Source organism: Zalophus californianus, chromosome 8 (assembly GCF_009762305.2).
Source record: "Zalophus californianus isolate mZalCal1 chromosome 8, mZalCal1.pri.v2, whole genome shotgun sequence".
Classification (NCBI taxonomy): domain Eukaryota; kingdom Metazoa; phylum Chordata; class Mammalia; order Carnivora; family Otariidae; genus Zalophus; species Zalophus californianus.
The window spans coordinates 112,964,902-112,984,704 of NC_045602.1; the positions used below are offsets into that span (position 1 = coordinate 112,964,902).

At 37.9% G+C, this 19,803-nt stretch overlaps 1 protein-coding gene and 1 pseudogene across 1 annotated transcript; one reads left to right on the forward strand and one right to left on the reverse strand.

Moving 5' to 3' along the window:
- Window positions 1-433: 433 nt before the first annotated feature.
- Window positions 434-6,971, forward strand: LOC113938486 (annotated as a pseudogene).
- A 4,708-nt stretch (window positions 6,972-11,679) lies between these two features.
- On the reverse strand, window positions 11,680-13,821 carry DEFB127 (defensin beta 127). The gene is made up of 2 exons (XM_027624266.1): window positions 13,773-13,821; window positions 11,680-11,933 (listed from the first exon to the last, which is right to left on the reverse strand). Exons 1-2 carry the CDS (start codon window positions 13,819-13,821, stop codon window positions 11,680-11,682), a joined length of 303 nt encoding a protein of 100 aa, XP_027480067.1.
- Window positions 13,822-19,803: the final 5,982 nt, after the last annotated feature.

The window sequence follows — 19,803 nt, forward strand, 5'->3', positions numbered from 1 at the left end:
TTTGGCTTAATTAGTATGAGATCAACCAGTGAAATGTTGCCTGTGTCAGGAGAGAGAGGTATAATGAAATGAACAAATTAAGCCTTGAATTCTGCTTTGAATGGGTGGACCTAATCTTTGCTTTGACTTTTCCTGTTGTCCTTTTTGTATCCCCTTCATACTCATAGAAGAGTGTATGTGGTCAGTATTGTTAGGCACATGTTTTTTTGTCCACCTTATTTTTATATACAAAGTTAAATTGAAATCCTATATTTTTATTATACCTTTCTGGCACAGGCAGTATTATTGGTACTTTATTTTTCTTGGATCTGTTTTAGAACATTCTCCAAAATCTTATTCATAGAACATTTTAAATTTGCCAGAATGTTTCAGATACATTTTTCTACTAAGTCCCAACAGTTGGGACTACCCATCTCTTTGGGGGTCTTGGATAATGATCATGAAAGGTGCTGAAGATATTAGTCATTTCATATCCAAAATTCACACCTTCTTAGAAAATTTGCTCAGCCTTTCTCAGGGAGCCTATTTCAATGGGCCCCAGCAAGAGAGTAGAAGGCCAGAAAACATTATTTTGGCTACAAGTGATTGGACCAGGGTGGATGACAAATGTGTATGTAGAGATTTAACTTCTTTGGATATCCAGGTTGGGTCCTGGTAAACTGATGAATAGGAAAAGATGGAGGGAAAGAGAGAAGGAGGGAGGGAGGGAGAGAGAGAGAGAGATTTCTAATTACTGCTTCTAGTCCCTTAGGCCTCATGTAATTACTAACATTTCTTATAATAGGTCCTCCTTTTCTAAAGTGGGCTTGAGTGGGTGTATGTTTCCTATGACCTCATATCTAAGACATGAAAATTATATGTAGGGCAAGTTTTCAGGCACAGAGGTACAAATAGAGGGTTTGTTCATTAGTAATACTTAATTAGTAAAGAGTAGGATGATGGCAGTGACAGCAATTCTGATCCACTTCAACAACTAGTTTTAGAGATACCCAAGTGCTTAAGAGAAGCCATGTTCAAAGCAACTTTATGATGATATTTTGTATTTACAGATAGGTTCTAAGTTAGCTTCAATTACTCAGTGGCCCTTGGGAGTATGTAGATACTCATTATCAGTTTGGTACTTTTCAAACTTTTTAAAAGTGGCCAATAAATATTATTAGAAAATGCAGTCCAACTAGTGGAAAATAATTATGGAGGGTAATAATTCAGATATTATCATTAAATAACCCCTCCCAAATAGTACATGTCAGATAAATATGAAAAGCCTAGATGCCATTAAATAATATTTCCCGAGTCCAAAAATCAGGTCACGTAAGACTTAGGCACATCTGAAATCCCTATCTTATGGCAAAATGGAAGCACAGAAATGATAGGATAGCTATCTTTCAACATTCTTTTTTCCTGTCTTTCAACCTGGCAAAAGTTGGAAGGCAATTATTTGTAACTTCTACAAATTAAATTACAATGCATAGTGAAAGTAAAATGTAGTTAACCAGTTTGAAGTAGTAAAATATAAATTTAGCAATGTATCTGTATTCTTTGGTTAAGAATAGTGGCATGGCAAGCATGCCATAATGGGAAAGCTCCCTCCCTCCCCGAAAAAGCCTATTTTAAGTAACATGCAACTAATGACTTGCAGACAGACAGAATATCCCCCCAGAGTTTGTACAAAGCCTATTTTTATTTTAAAAAGTTAAAAAGTATACAGTGAATATTAGGCATTACCCAAATTAAAAACTTCGGGGCTTCAAAGGACATCATGAAGAAAGTGTAAAGGTAATCCACAGAATGGGAGAAAATTTTTGCAAATCATATATGTAATAAGGGACTTGTATCTAGAATATATAAAGAACTATTGCAACTCAATAATAAAAAGAAAACCCAATTAAAAAATGGACAGAAAATAGCCCTTATCTTTTTGCACATTAGGCCAGCTGGTAGTGCTGGGAAGTCAGTACGCTGCAGTCTGCTGTCACTGTTAGTGATTGTGGCTCTGTGGACTGGGACCTTACAGAGAGCCACAGTGGATGAAAATGGTGATAATGAAAAAAATGGCTGCTCTGGAGGCCAAACTGTCATCAAATTGAGTATGATTTTGGTGACTTCAATTTGCCACATGATAAAACTTTATTTTATTTTTTTTAACATGATAAAACTTTAAAGGCACAGATCAAACTGGGTAAGGGTTGGTTACCTTTAAAGATAATGATAAAATTCATCTATCTATCTAACTTTAATGTAATAGCAGAAGCATTGAGCAAATCAAAGGCAGGACTCATGGACATAAATGAAGCTGAAACTAAAATCAGAAGATCTCCAAGCAAACCTTACCCTGAAGTAACTGATGAGTATAAAAATGATGTTAAAAAAAAAAGATCTGGGGTGCCTGGGTGGCTCAGTTGGTTAGTTGGTTAATTGACTGCCTTCAGCTCAGGTCATGATCCTGGAGTCCTGGGATTGAGTCCTGCATCGGGCTCCCTGCTCGGCAGGGAGTCTGCTTTTCCCTCTGACCCTCCCCCCTCTCATGCTCTCTCTCTCATTCTTTCTGTCAAATAAATAAATAAATAATCTTTTTTTTAAAAGATCTGTTTATATTAAAACCTTCTCAACTGATACAATGCTTGATGACATAAAAGAGTGGTAAGAGATAAAGGTCAAATACTAGATATTCAGATGGAAAGAACATTGCACAGAATATTTAAGGGATCAGTATATGCTGTGTTTGATAGTATTGAATCTAAGAAGTTTGTTGAGACTTCTGGCCAGAATACAGGGACCTGATAATACTTTTCAAGGAAGACTACTTTGGAAGGAGAAGAAACAGAAGCAGAAGGAAGAGGGAGGGGTGCCTGGGTGGCTCAGTTTGTTGTGTCTGCCTTAGGCTCAGGTCAAGATCCCGGAGTCCTAGGATCAAGCCCCATGTTGGGCTCTCTCCTCAGTGGGGAGCCTGCTTCTCCCTCTCCCTCTGCCTGCTTGTGCTCCCTCTCTCTCTGTCAAGTAAATAAATAAAATCTTTAAAAAAAAAAGTTACCTGGGAAGTACTAAACGATGACATGGAACAAGAAGCATTGAAAAAAGTCATGAATCAACAAGAATCCCTCAACAAAAGGAAGTCTAAAGGTCTCAGATTTAAAGGAAGAAGAAAGGGAAATTAAGCTGCCTAGGATGGGTAAAGGAAAAGTTCAGTTTCAGGGCAAGAAAATGAAATGTGATCATGATTATAAAGGGGATAAAAATGGTGCAGCTGGACGAGGAAAATGAGCAAGAGAAGAAACAAAGAAGAACCTGCACTGAAACAACAGAAAATAGAAAATGGTGCTGGAGACCAGTAGTTTAGAAAACAAACTGTTTATTCATTTTATTTTTTTTTAATTTTTATTATTTTTAAAATTTTTATTTTTTTAGTTTCAGATATAGAGTTCAGTAATTTATCAGTTGTGTGTAACACCCAGTGCTCATCACATCATGTGCCCTCCTTAATTCCCATCACCCAGTTACCCCACCTCCCCCACCTCCCCTCCAGCAACCCTCAGTTTGTTTCCTATAGTTAAGAGTCTCTTACGGTTTTTCTCCCTCTCTGATAACTTCCCATTCAGTTTTCCTTCCCTTCCCCTATGATCTTCTGTGCTATTTCTTATATTCCACATACGAGTGAAACCATATGATACTTGTCTTTTTCTGATTGACTTATTTCGCTCAGCATAATGCCCTCCAGTTCCACCCATGTCGAAGTAAATGGTAAGTATTCATCCCTCCTGATGGCTGAGTAATATTCATTTTAATTAGATTTTAAGTTGCTTTTGTCTTTGGAGGCTTTTAAAAAGAAAACTGAATTAGGTCCCCTTCAGTGTCACTTGTAAGAAAGGAAAATTTTTTTGTTGTTTAATGTGTCTTTTTTTGTTATCCAAATGAAGATTTAAAAAACATTTGGTTCTGTTTGTGTTATTTTAGATGATTTAAGAGTCAAAAGAAAGATTCTTCCACTAAATTACTTTTATAATATGAGAATGTTTTAGTACAAACTAATAAAATATATATACTACATGAAAAGCAAAAAAAAATAAACAAAACATCTGATATGTCCTGTAAACACACGAGAAAAATGTGCAACATCACTAGTCATCAGATAAATGCAAGTCAAAACCATAATGATATACCATTTCATACTCATTAGGATAGCCATAATCAGAAGGGCAGATAATAACAAGTTTTAGCGTGGATGTGGAGAACTTGGAACCCTCATACCCTGCTAGTGGGTATATAAAAATGGTGCAGCTATATTGGAAAACAATCTAGCAATTCCTCAAGTGTTAAACATAGATTTACTATAGTTTGATCTGACAGTTGCACTTCTAGGTATATATGCAAGAGAAATGAAAACATACTTCCAAAGACTTGTACACGAATGTTCACGGCACCATTATTGATAATAAATAGCCCAGGTCACATGCCTGCACCCTGGGAGCAGCTTTGGATTGTCCAGACTCATTCCTACAACCAAAATAAGAATCATGTTGAAAAAGTGTTGAGGGGCGCCTGGGTGACTCAGTCATTAAGTGTCTGCCTTCAGCTCGGGTCCTGATCCCAGGGTCCTGGGATTGAGTCCTGCATCCGGCTCCCTGCTTGGCGGGAAGCCTGCTTCTCCCTCTCCCACTCCCCCTGCTTGTGTTCCCTCTCTTGCTCTCTCTCTCTCTGTCAAATAGATAAATAAAATCTTAAAAAAAAATGTGTTGAGAAGTCAATTATCTGACAGTTGTCCATTGACCAGTTTTGAGATTCAGCAGAGAACCTCTTCCTTAAATGGGACTGGAGCTAGAGTAGATTTTCAGGGACAGAATCAGAGTAATTGGCCTAGCCTTAGAGATACCACTAGAAAGCGTACCGGTGTATTGTGAGGAGACACTGCACTACAACCTACAGTGCTTGCTTTTCGAAGAAACAAGGGAGACGCTGCTCTTGGGTTACAGTTCAAGGAAAAAAAATCGATATTTTCTCAGCAATGTCTCAGGTTCAGAGCCATCTCAACCCTGATTCCCAGGCATAGAGAAGACAGGAGAGAAGTCTCCTTTCCCTCTAAGAGTGGGCTTAAGTGAGGGAGAGAGTGAATTGGGGCATGCAATTGTAACAAGGTCAGTTGACTATAGGTGACTTGGGTGGCTGTATTGAAGGAAACAGGAGCAGCACCATCTATAGTCACTTAAATAAAGGAAGATTTATATATTATTTCAACACTTACTGTATACATTGAATGTAGGATCCTGCTGTCAGCTTGGTGTATTGTCAGGATCTCACTGAGCTTCACTTGTCAACTCTATGTGCCATAATTGTTAAAACGGTACCACTGGTTCAATCCATGGCTTCCAGAATTCATTTAAGGGGTTTAAATTGGCAGCTGGTGTTGTGATAATGAGACAACACAAGGACACCTATTATCCTTCAGGAAATGACATTACCACCATATCCAATGAATAATCAACTACTATAAATTATAGCTACTAAATACCTCCCAAATCTATCCACTTTGCCATCTTTGCTGTCTTGACTTTGGTCCAAACCACCTTTTTCTCCTGGCGCATTATAAAACCTTTTATCTATTCTCTCCCTGTCTACTTCCAGTTTCAATGCATTTTATGTACTCAGTACAGAGCTATTAAAAAAGTGCAGACCTGACCACATCATTCCCTGCTTAAAATACTTAATGGCTTCCTATTCCTCTTCAGTTAAAGATTAAAATGGGTCTATTAGCCTCTGCCCTATTAGTCTGTTGGTCTCTGCGCATGTCTCCAACATCATCCTTTGTCCTGCTATCTGCCCACAAGCTCTGTTTCTTCATTTTTCTTTCTTTGCGTGTGGATGTCCGGTTGTTCCAGCACTATTTGTTGAAGAAACTATCTTTTCTCCATTGAATTGATTTCCCTCCTTTGTCAAAGATCAGTTGACTATATTTATGTAGGTCTGTTTCTGAGCTCTCCATTCTGTTCCATTGATCTACTTGTCTATTTTTTTTTAACAATACCACACTGTCTTGATTACTGTAGCTCTATAGTAAATCTATATGTCTGGTAATGTCAGTCCTCAGACTGTTTTCTAAATAACGTATATGTTTTAACAATAATATGTACACACCAAATTGGCACTTTTTTATTATTTATGCTTTAATATACATTGTATTCTACAGGGAGGTTAATTGAAGAATTCCAAGTTTTACAGTCTGCATCGATGTATGTGGATTCAGATACATGTATTTATTTTAAAAATCAGTTCATCATGATTCAGCTTGCTTCAGGTCTCATTCATGTTTCCAAACCCTCAGGTACTATGTATTTCTGTGTTTAAATAGTGGATTTGAACTCAACAATGATACCAGAGTGATTGTAAAGGTGAAGGAAGAGCACTAGAGTTAGTTAATTCAATTCTGTCACTCTCTGTGATCAAATTTGTGTTTAACCATCCAAACGGTGAAAGAGAATGCAAGTTGTAATATTTTTGTTAGTACCAATTTCAATACATATATGAAGTATTTTTCTGGATTTGAATTGTATCTTTAAAATTGAAATTTATTCTTCTTTTAGGTCTTATTTTAAAATTAAAAAATAAATTAAGGAAATTATTACTAATTTTACACAATTATTATAGACAGATTTTGTTGTATGGCAAGAAAAAGTGGCCCACTCTGGATATCAACTATGACAGGGACTCCCCCTACTCTATTCTACTCCATCTTCCATGGATTACTGTCACTGGGGAGAGGAGAGGCAGAGAGTACAACTCTCTTTAATATGACTGGGCAACACTGCACCATGCTCTTGCTCTGTGAGATAATTGTCTTTTGTGTGGCAGGTGTTCAAATCCTAGCTTGTTCACGGGGTACATGTGTGGTTCTTTGCAATGCTCTTCAGGTACCTCCTACTGCCAAGTGTGTCTTTTTCCTCAGTGTTATTAAGATAGAATTGACAGGTAACATTGTGTAAGCTTGAGGTGTACAATGTGATGATATGATACATGTGTATATTACGAGAGGATTACCACAATAAGGTTAGTTTAACACATCTATCACCTCACATAATTATTATTATTATTTTTTGTGGTGAGAACATGTGTGATCTACTCTCTTAGCAATTTTCAAGTATGTAACACAGTATTATTAACTGTAGTCACCATGGTGTATGTTACGTTACATCCCCAGAGCTTATTCATTTTTTAAAAGATTTTATTTATTTGAGAGAGAGTGAAAGCAAGAGAGATCACAGAGGGAGAGGGAGAAGTAGACTCGCCGCTGAGCGGAGAGCCCAATGCAGGGCTCGATTCCAGGACCCTGAGATCATGACCGGAGCCTAAGGCAGATGCTTAACTGACTGAGCCACCCAGGCACCCTGAGATTATTCATCTTATAACTGAAAGTTTGTACCCAGCATCTCCCCATTCCCTCCAGCTCCTGGCAACTACCATTCTCCTCTCTAACTGTGAGTGTAACTCTGAGTTTGGCTTTCTCAGTTTCTGCATATAAATGAGAGAGCATATGGTATTTGTCTTTTTCTGTCAATTATTTCACTTAGCATAATTCCCTCGAGGCCTCTGTTTTGTTGCAAAAGGCAGGATTTCCTTATTTTTTAAGGCTGAATAATATTCCATTGTGTGTGTGTGTATCTATATTTATATTTATATCACATTTTCTTTTTTTAGTTCTATTTTTTAAATTTTTTATTGTTATGTTAATCACCATACATTACATCATTAGTTTTTGATGTAGTGTTCCATGATTCATTGTTTGTGCATAACACCCAGTGCTCCACGCAGAATGTGCCCTCTTTAATACCCATCACCAGGCTAACCCATCCCCCCACCCCCTTCCCCTCTAGAACCCTCAGTTTGTTTTTCAGAGTCCATCGTCTCTCATGGTTCGTCTCCCCCTCCGACTTACTCCCCTTCATTCTTCCCTTCCTGCTATCTTCTTCTTCTTCTTTTTTTTCTTAACATACATTGCATTATTTGTTTCAGAATTACAGATCTGTGATTCAACAGTCTTGCACAGTTCACAGCGCTCACCATAGCACATACCCTCCCCAATGTCTATCACCCAGCCACCCCATCCCTCCCACCCCCCACCACTCCAGCAACCCTCAGTTTGTTTCCTGAGATTAAGAATTCCTCATATCAGTGAGGTCATATGATACATGTCTTTCTCTGATTGACTTACTTCACTCAGCATAACACCCTCCAGTTCCGTCCACGTCGTTGCAAATGGCAAGATCTCATTCCTTTTGATGGCTGCATAATATTCCATTATGTATATATATCACATCTTCTTTATCCATTCATCTGTCGATGGACATCTTGACTCTTTCCACAGTTTGGCTATTGTATATCACATTTTCTTTATTCATTCATCCATTGACAGATACTTAGGTTGTTTTCATGTCTTGGCTATTGTAAATAATGCTTCAATCAAGATGGGAGTGCAGATGTCTTTTTAAGATAGTTTTATAATTTCCTTTGGATATATACCCAGAAGTGGGATTGCTAGATTGTATGGTAGTTCTTATTTTAATTTAAATTTTATTATTTTTATAATAATAATATATAATATTTTATTAGGTTTATTCACCTAATTTTTTTTGAGTATAGTTGACACACAATGTTCAGATGTACAACTTAGTGAATTGGCAAGTTTATACATTATACTATGTTCACCACAAGTATAGCTACCATCTGTCCCTATTTTTAATTTTTTGAGGAACCTTCCATAATAGTAGCCTCCCACACTGTTTTCCGTAGTGGCTATGCCAATTTGCCTCTCCACCAACAGTTACACAAGGGTTCTTTTCACCATATCCTTGCTAGCACTTGATATCTCTTATTTTTTTGATGGTAGCCATTCTTAGAGGAGTGAAATGAGATCTCATTATAGTTTTGCTTTGCATTTCCCTGATAATTAGTGATGTTTAGCACCTTTTCTTGTATACGTTGGCCATTTGTATGTCTTTGGAAAAATGTGCATCCAGGTATTTTGCACATTTTATTTTATTTATTTATTTTTTTAAAGATTTTATTTATTTGACAGAGAGTGAGAGAGCACAAGCAGGGGAAGCAGCAGGCAGAAGGAGAGGAAGAAGCAGGCTCCCCGCTGAACAGAGAGCCCGATGCGGGGCTCGATCCCAGGACCCTGGGATCATGACCTGAGCTGAAGACAGCTGCTTAACTGACTGAGCCACCCAGGCGCCCCTATTTTGCACATTTTAAAATTGGGTTGTTTGAATTTCTCCTATTGAGTTGTATGATTTCCCTATATATTTTGGATATTAAACAATTAGGGGAGTATGAACCTCATAACAATATGAATATGATTCAAAAACTGTTGAGTGTATTTGATGTTATGGTCTTTAGATGGGGCATTGGATATCACTATTATCAGAGTTCAAGAAAAGACCATGAGTCCATCTGTCACAAGCAGATAAAAAATGACAAAACCACTAACCATTAAGAATGCAATACACATTATTTATTAAGGAGACAAGTAAGCAGACACCTTCCCCACCTAACTACAGAACAAAAAATAACTGGAAGGACATTTAGATTCAGAGTGGTTATAGAAGATAAAGCATGATGGAATGGAATGGATACATCCCAGGAGACTACTGCCCCCTGAGTACCAGTCATTATATACATTTTGATTTTAAGAATTTAAGAACTAGAGAATTGAATTCTTAAGTGGATTGGTGGGTCCCAATGTGGTTCATAATATAGTTTGAGCCAGTCTGTAATAAAATGGGAAAAACTGTAATAATGCAATGAGATTTTAAGAAATCTGAATGAATTTAGTTAAAAATCTGTCCTTTTAAAACCCTTACTATGTCATATGTACATATTACTTGATAATAAAATTTAACTTTTGGAATGATGGTGATATTTAATGATAAATTAATAAAGGATGATGATAATTGGCAAACTTTTGTAAATCAAAAAAATATTTTTTTAAATTTACTGATCTAAGAGAGCCAGGACTAGAAGAACATAACAGAGGTCAATATAAATGAAAAGTAAATGTCAGTTTAAGCCATAAAAAATCTCATGGCAAGACAGAGGATAGTATTGAGACAAACTGTATGAGGGACAAGTGTGTAAAAGTTTTTGTGTAGGATATTTTTTGTTTGTTTTCAAGTTGTGTTGTTTGATTTGATTTATATATCATCAAAGTAATCTTACTGTATATGTAACTATAACCAACTGAGAAAATTACATGGTACCCATTTGTCTTCATTGTCTTCATATCATTGAGATTCTATTTATGTACTTATCTAAGAAAAGTGAGAAGGTTCATAACATAATAACAAACATACTATATGCCACAAATTTGTGGAACACTGCTAAAGCTGTGTATAGAAGGAAACTTATAGCTTTAAAATACTCGTATTTGAAATGAAGAAAGGCTAAAAACATAAACAGTGAGATAAACATCACCTAACGTTAGAAAAAGAAGAGCATGTTGAAACCAAAAGAGTAGAAATAAGACATTATACACCTAAAACTGAATTTTATGGCATGTAAAGTTGTTTGAAAAACAAGTGGAAAAAACAAAGTGGAAATAAAAGCATTAATGAAGATATTAAAGAAATGGAAACTAGACAAAAATTAACAAAGAAAATTTGTTTTTTAAAGATTAGTCAAAGTAATAAGTAAATAGACTTACCAAGAAAAAAAGAGAAGAGATATAAACAATGTCTTCCAAAAGGCCAACAGACACATGAAAAAGTGCTCAACATCACTCGGCATCAGGGAAATACAAATCAAAACCTCAATGAGATACCACCTCACACCAGTCAGAATGGCTAAAATTAACAAGTCAGGAAATGACAGATGTTGGCGAGGATGCAGAGAAAGGGGAACTCTCCAACACTGTTGGTGGGAATGCAAGCTGGTGCAGCCACTCTGGAAAACAGTGTGGAGGTTCCTCAAAAAGTTGAAAATAGAGCTACCATATGACCCAGCAATTGCACTCCTGGGTATTTACCCCAAAGATACAAATGTAGTGATCTGAAGGTGCACTTGCACCCCAGTGTTTATAGCAGCAATGTCCACAATAGCCAAGCTATGGAAAGGGCCTAGATGTCCATCAATAGATGAATGGATAAAGAAGATGTGGTATATATATAAAATGGATCCTTATTCATCAACCAGACAAGTTCATGTATATTCTCGTGAAATGTCCTGTTTGTTACAGTTTCTTTCCATTTGTTGATTTTGTTCTGTTCATGCAGATTGCCTTCTCACAAACACTCACTGGTTGAAATCCTAACACATTTCAGAAGGCACCACTATAATCTTAAACTCACTCATGATTTTCCCAGAATACTTGGTTTCACCTTTCCCTCTCCTGAATTCCATGACAACTTTCCTGAGTTTCTTGTTCCAGTCTTCCATGTTATGGATTTTTAGTGTGCTGATTATATCCCCTTTCCAAGGGGGAGGTTTTGAGTTGTCCTTATCAATTCATCATTTGGTGTATTGAGTGTTCAATCTTTTAAAGAACAAATGAGTCAGAAAACTGGCAATGAACTTTATTAGAATCTGCTGTAAGGTCATTCTGGAGGTCAAGGAATCAGAAGGGAGAAGATGTGGACCTCTTCATCTTACTTTATTGGAATAGGGTGAGAAATAAAGGAAAAGAAAATTATACTTGATTTATGTAGAATTTGCCTTGGGTCTTGAATAATTTTCTATAGGTATATCCTCATCTTGAGGGAAAGTCATTGCATATGTCCTTGGCTTTGGAGGAGGTGGCTTTGTAATTTTTCTACGTGCTTCCAATTCCACGATACTGAGGCAACAATATCTCCCATTTTCACATAGTACTTGACGTATTTCACTTATTCTGCATATTTTCCTGCAATATCCATGTATATATTCACCCCAGCATCTCTTAAGTTGTTCAGTTACTGTGCATATAAAGAACAATAGGCCAAGATCAGTGTTTGAGACTAAAAGGCAACTTTGGTAATGGGGAAGACAGACGATGTTTATGGGGTTTACGTGTATGGGAGATCCACAGGCATATACTCATAAGATCCTATGGAGGATGCTCCAAGAAGGTAAACCTCAGTGTTTATGTCTAACTGATCACTCATATTTATTTCCTCCTGGGTTTTGGGCTTCCATCTAACATCTGGTGGATTCCTCCAAGAGCATCAGATCTTGCTTGGGAAAATAAAGGAACTGAATCTTTGATTTCAGGTTATGGAACTATATACTCCATCTGGGAACCTCAGCACATCTGTCTCCATTTGAATGCTCCCAGGGCACTACTTCTTTACCACTGCCCCACCTCTAGTGCCCAGAGAATAACAATTTGTTCCTATGTATTTATATCTGAGTCAGATTATGCTCTTGGGTTCATACTCAGTACCATGGTCAAGAATGACTGTCTTGGGGCACCTGGGTGGCTCAGTCATTAAGTGTCTGTCTTCAGCTCAGGTCATGATCCCGGGGTCCTGGGATCGAGCCCTGCATCAGGCTCCCTGCTCTGCGGGAGGCCTGCTTCCCACTCTCCCTCTCCCCCTGCTTGTGTTCTCTCTCTCTCTCTCTGTGTGTTTCTCTCTGTCAAATAAATAAATAAAATCTTAATTAAAAAATATGAATGACTGTCTTATTATCCAGTCAGGTATTTTTTCTCTCAATAATCTTCCTCTCCTATTAATTCGCAGCATTGCACATTTTTGCCACTGCATATCTTCCTTTGGCTTCTATGTCGTCACAATAATCTTGGACTTGTTTTACCCCTCTATGGGTCCTCATTCTCCTTCCACCTCTAGAGGCAAGAAGTTCTCCAATGTTCAGTCCCAGAACTTTGCTCACCTTGATATATATTCTTTCTTTTAGTGATCCTAAATACTTCCAGTGATCTACAGATTTAAGATGTTCAGATTTTGGCTTCTGGGCTTGCACAATCCCCTGAGATAGACCCTCAATGGACTCCACCAAGAGCATCAGGTCTTGTTTGCTGAGGCCAGCAAAGATGCTGCCTCCCACCCCAGATTCTAGAACTCCTTTGATTCTTAGGAGTTTGAGGGGCCAGGGACAGACCATTACTAATCCTAGAAGAAGAGTCAAATATAAGAGATCTGCTTTTGAAAGAGGAAGGAAAACTAATTTTTAAGTTCTTAGTATGTGCCAAGCCTTATGCTAGATGTTTTACAAATGTTATTTAATAAAGTCACCAGGATCCATGTATAATTACCTCCACAAATGAGGACTCTGAGGCTCAGAGAGTCTTTACCATTTATCTGAGGTTGATAAACTAGTAGACATTGAAAGTTTATTTCTCAAACCTGACTCCAAAGTTGGTGCTTCTTTCACTATTCACACTCTGTAGACTAAAATGTATATTGGAGTGGAAGAAAATATGGCTGGGTGTCAGTAAAAACTGTATCCAAAAAAATAAAGGCATTCCTAGATATTGGGCCCATTCCTTTCTATAATGAGACCTTCCCAGAGGAAAATTATGGCTGCTTTTCAACTCTGTAAATACTTCTTTTTAAGAACAGTACCATAGTTTAAAAAACAAAAAACAAAAAACAAAAACAAAAACAAAAAACCAGTACTGTGGTAGAAGGCATTTCTACCTTCTAGAAGAGGAAATTTCTGGTGACACTGGGTAGACTTTAGGCATCCCAAGGGGCCCTATCTCCTACTACCACAAATTATGAAATTCCCTTTGTTCTTGGAAATACTCTATCCCATTGTTGGCTTGAGCGAGCCCCTGGAAAGCTCTGGATTACCTTTGGACTTCTGTAACAGCAGAATTGCAGTGATCAGGAGGAGCTTCATGGCCAGGCTTCCCACAGGAGGTGGCAGCCGAAGCTCTTTGTCCAGTGAGTTGCACACCATGTCACCTTCCTCAGAGACTTGGATTCTTATGCACCAAACTAGAACAGATGGTATGATATGAAGTGTGTTCCCAAATGTCTGAACTGTGGACTCTGCACCATGTGGGCAGGCACAGGAAATTTGAGGTTACCCACTTTACCCCCACGTGGAATTCAGAGACTCAGCGTGTTCTGTCTCATCCTATCTGATGCCTTCTGTAGGCTGTAGACTACTGGTGAGAATAATCTGGCTTTCTCTACTTTGGCTGTCTGCCCTGCTAGACCAGGGTAGACGTGTTCACTTCTAAGTATGAATAAAGTAATATAAATAATGAAGGCTATTCCATTTACTGCATTCATCTAAGTCTAGGATCTCTGGGCGTTGTGTCTATCACTTCAGTCCATCCAAATGGTAGCTGATTTTCATGCCCACATACTAGATAAGTTTAATTACTCACAGACAAGCAATATACAATGATAGGGGAATAATAGGATAACTAAAATACAATTTCATTTAGAATCGACAAGGAGGAGAAAAGACAGAGATAACATAGCATATATAGCATCATCCTGATGGACAACAGCAAGTGTTTCTTTCCTGTCAGTGTAGAGAATTCTTTAGTTTGTATTCTTTCTGTTCTGCTGTCTGGGAAGATGTCACTTGTCCATTAATCTCAGTGGCCATTTTTCTTGGAGGAGGTTGGAGGAGAATTCTTCTGGGGGATGTGCTACTTTAGCAGCACATTTCCCATTAGTGCAGGTTTAGAAAACTATACAAATGATTTTGTTACCCAGGCTTTGATTTCTATGGCATATTATCTCTTTTTGAAAGATAACACACTTTCCTTTGAATTGCTTTCAGTCACTTTCATGTCTAAGAACAATCAACAAATCATTTTGAATCAGGAAATTCATTTTAGAGCCCAACCAGGGCACTGATATCTACAGAACAAGATTTTGGAGATTATACCAACTCTATACCATCTCTAAGCTCATCCCTTAACTTAACCTCTCACTCAGGCCCTGGCTGTAAGCAGTTCAATACAGTAGCATTGGGACAATGTGGATGAACTAATTCAGAGATCACCATGAATTTATAGTGGTATCAATGTATACTTTTGTGTAATGCCACACCAGCAACACTTGTCTATCTAAATTTAGAAATGTACACAACAAATAATTGCATTAATGCAGGGTTGTGGTGTGCCCAAGGAATTAAAGGACTGAAAGAAGAACAAAGGAGTCCTAGTTACTGGCTAGAGAGCTATTGAAATAGATCATGGACTCTCTTCTCAATATATAGAGAAATATAAATGGTGTGGCTAATAAATTGATCTTTGAGTTTTGACAATGAGTTTATTTTTTTAAAAGATTTTTTTTAATTTATTTGAGAGAGAGAGAGCATGTGCGAGTGGGGGGAGGGACAGAGGGAGAGGAATAGAGAGAATCCTCAAGGATATTCTTCACTGAGTGTGGAGCCCGACTTGGGACTCAGTCCCACTACCCTAAGATCATGACCTGAGCGGAAGCCAAGAGTTGGATGGTCAACCAACTGAGCCACCCAGATGCCCCTAAAGAGTTTATTTATATAAACAAAATGTATTGCCTGTGCAATGGAGAGAACATTCTGTATCTAATATGCACTATGTTTCACCAATTCCTTGATTAGAAAACTCACATTCTTTTGTTCCACAGATAACATTAAGACTGCATCTTGGAAAAAGTGGTATCTCTATACTCCCACTTTAGTAATGTGTGTGTGCTTGTGTGTGTGTGTATGTGTGTATGTGTATGTCTTTTCTGTCCCCTGCTGCCAGAGAGTCAATGAGTCTGATCTCCTAGACTGATTCCATAGAGAGTCTTCCTTTCTCCACATCCCCCTAGGGCTAAACAGTAGGTGTTCTCATGAGCAAGATGGGATGAATAAAGAACATGATGTTTCTTAGGAAAACATCCACTGGGACTTTTATTTATTTATTTAAAATTTTATTGTTATGTTAATCACATACATTACATCATTAGTTTTTGATGTAGTGTTCCATGATTCATTGTTTGTGCATAACACCCAGTGCTCCACGCAGAACATGCCCTCTCTAATACCCATCACCAGGCTAACCCATCCCCCCACCCCCCTCCCCTCTAGAACCCTCAGTTTGTTTTTCAGAGTTCAACTGGGACTTTTAAAAGTACAATTTGTTTTAATGTACTACTTATAAAAGGACAGGAGTGTAATATATTTCTGGATAACTCACCCACCATGCTCTATTGAGGAGTTAGGAGAGCAAATTATTTGATTATTTAAATGGGTCGACCAGGGAAGTTGTGTTTGTTTGCAAGATTAAAAATTTTTTATTTTTTTCTTTCTGGGCGCCTGGGTGGCTCAGTTGGTTAAGCGACTGCCTTCGGCTCAGGTCATGATCCCGGAGTCCCAGGATCGAGTCCCACATCGGGCTCCCTGCTCAGTAAGGGAGCCTGCTTCTCCCTCTGACCCCCCCCCTCATGTACTCTCTCTCTCTCATTCTCTCTCTCTCAAATAAATAAATAAATCTTTAAAAAATTTTTTTTCTTTTTATGTCTATTAAAAATAGTATTTGAAAAGTACTTTTATTGTACAACATGTGCATTATTAACAAGAATCAGGAAATACAAAAGCAAAGATAAGAAAGGAAGCAACCAGTAGCATTACTACTGTCTAAAGAAAACATCTGGAAACATGTATACCATTTAAAATTTTTTCTTTAGTAGAATGAAAATAATTTGATTGTTTAACCCAAATACCAGCTTATGAGATTTTCCTGATTAACAGGAAAGATATGGCAAAACTGTCTCAAACTTACATCAATTACATGGCTTTTGAGAGTCTAGAATCCTTCAAATCTCTCCTAGTTCCAGAGATGTGTACATTCTCAGGGATATACTGGTCTTCAGAATTCTCTATCATTTGCTCTTACTTGCACCATATCCATCCTCCCTGATGCACAAGTCTTCCTTAACTCCCCCTACCACAACAAAACCACACATACTAAGCATTTTGGAATTTATCAAAATGTGTACAAGAGTTTGGAAAGGAGGGTTACTGAGAAGGTGATTACTTGGCAGTAACACAAGCAACTTTCAAAAGAGCTGGAAGACATCATTGATCTTAAATTAAATTTATTCATCATACTAATGATGAGTTTTCCTGGTTTCACCTACTTTCTAAGCTTCTTACTAGCTCACTGGCTTTTTTTTTTGTTATGTTATGTTAATCACCATACATTACATCATTAGTTTTGGATGTAGTGTTCCATGTTTCATTGTTTGTGCATAACACCCAGTGCTCCACGCAGAACGTGCCCTCTTTAATACCCATCACCAGGCTAACCCATCCCCCCACCCCCCTCCCCTCTAGAACCCTCAGTGTGTTTCTCAGAATCCATAGTCTCTCATGGTTCGTCTCCCCCTCTGATATCCCCCCTTCATTTTTCCCTTCCTGCTATCTTCTTCTTTTTTTTTTTTTTGACATATAATGTATTATTTGTTTCAGAGGTACAGGTCTATGATTCAACAGTCTTACACAATTCACAGCACTCACCATAGCACATACCCTCCCCAATGTCTATCACCCAGCCACCCCATCCCTCCCACCCCCACCACTCCAGCAACCCTCAGTTTGTTTCCTGAGATTAAGAATTCTTCATATCAGAGCGCCTGGGTGGCTCAGTTGGTTAAGCGACTGCCTTTGGCTCAGGTCATGATCCTGGAGTCCCGGGATCGAGTCCCACATCGGGCTCCCTGCTCAGCGGGGGGTCTGCTTCTCCCTCTGACCCTCTTCCCTCTCATGCTTTCTGTCTCTCATTCTCTCTCTCAAATAAATAAATAAATAAATAAAATAAAAAGAATTCCTCATATCAGTGAGGTCATATGATACATGTCTTTCTCTGACTGACTTATTTCACTCAGCATAACACCCTCCAGTTCCATCCACGTCGTTGCAAATGGCAAGATCTCATTCCTTTTGATGGCTGCATAATATTCCATTGGATATATATACTCACTGGCTTTTGAAGTATTTTTCCCTTTTCCATCTCCCACTCAAACTTTTCAAGATTGCCCACAAGCTCTTTTATATATTGTGAAATAGATTTTAGTGTCTACTGGTTACCTGAATATTTCCTTGGCATTAATTCCTAGAGGCCGGTTTGGGGGACTACTGGAAAAGGACATTTCTAAAACTATTTTGAGACAGAGTGGGACATTATCTATTAATAAAAGAGTCAATTTGTTATGAAGACATAACAATTATAAAAATGTATGCATCAAACGTAAAGAAGCCCATAATATATGAAGCAAACATTGATGGAATTGAAGAGAGAAATAGTTCTACAATAGTTGGAAACTTTAATAGTCCACTTTCAATAATGGATAGAACGTCAAGATAGAAACTAATAAGGAAATAGAAAACTTAACAATATGAACCAATTAAACCTAGAAGACATCTATAGAATACCCAACAACAGCAGAATCACATTCTTCTGTAGTGTACATGGAACATTCTTTGGGATAGACCATATATTAGGCCACAAAACAAGCCACAAGATTTTAAAAAAGATTTAGATAATACAGAGTATCTTCTTCAACCACAATGGAATGGAACAAGAAGTCAAAAGCAAAGGGAAAACTTTTAGAAAATCCCCAAATATGTAGACTTTAAATCACAGTCTTAACCAATGGATCAAAGGAGAAATCACTAGGTAAATTAGAAAATACTTAGAGTTGAATTAAAATGAAGCACAACATGCCAAAAAGCATGTGCAGTGACATTGTGAAGAGGAAAATTAATAGCAGTAAATGTCTACATTAAAAAAGAAAGATCTCAAAACCATAATCTATCCCTACACCTTAAGGAAATAGAAAAAGAAGAGTAAACTAAACTCAAACTTAGCAGAAGGAAGGAAACAGTAAAAATGAGAGCAGACATAAGTGAAACAGAGAATAGAAAACAACAGAGAGAATCAACAAAGCCAAAACATTTTTCTTTGAGTAAAATATTGACAAAACTTTAGCTAGGTTGACTAAGAAGGAAATAGAGAAGACTCAAATTATTTAAAATCAGAAATGAAAGAGGGGACATTACTACAACCTTAGAAATAAAAATGGTTATGAGAGAACAATTGAATAACTGTATGCCAGTAAACTGGATGATCTAGAAGAAAAAGGCAAATTCCTACAAAACCTACTAAAACTGACTCAAGAAGAAAGAGAAAATCTGAATAGGTCTATAACAGGTAAGAAGATCGAATCTGTAATAAAAAAAAAAAAACCTCCTGGGGTGCCTGGGTGGCTCAGTCGTTAAGCGTCTGCCTTCAGCTCAGGTCATGATCCCAGGGTCCTGGGATTGAGTCCTGCATTGGGCTCCCTGCTCAGTGGGAAGCCTGCTTCTTCCTCTCCCGCCTACCCCCCCCCCCGTACTTGTGTTCCCTATCTCTCCCTCGACAGAGAAAGAGATAAACCTCCTAACAACAGTCAAGGACTAGATAGATTGCTAAACTGGTGAATTCCCCTAAACATTTTTAAAAATATATTTATTTATTTATTTTGAGAGAGAGAGAGAGAGAGAGAGCTTGAGTAGGGGTGGGGAGGGGGAGAGGGAGAGAGTGAATCCCAAGCAGGCTCCACCCCTGGCATGGAGCTGACCTAGGGCTCAATCCCAGGACCTTGAGATCGTGACCTGAGCCAAAATCAAGAGTCCAGTGCTCAACTGAGTGAGCCACCCAGGCACCCTGAATTCCCCTAAACATTTAAAGAATTAACACCAATCTTTCTCGGATTCTTCCAAAAAATTGAATAGGAGGGAGCACTTCCTAACTCATTCATGAGGTCAGTATTACCCTGATACTGAAACCAAACAGACATTACCAGAAAATTAAGGACCAACATCCCTCATGAATATAGCTGAAGAAAT

What these genes read in the sequence shown, in the direction of transcription:
- DEFB127 (XM_027624266.1), bottom strand. Translation starts at nt 13,821, where the DNA reads ATGAAGCTCCTCCTGATCACTGCAATTCTGCTGTTACAGAAGTCCAAA. An exon ending in GCTGTTACAGAAGTCCAAAG is followed by an intron (nt 11,934 to 13,772) that starts GTAATCCAGAGC and finishes TTATATGCACAG; the next exon opens with TAACTGAACAACTTAAGAGA.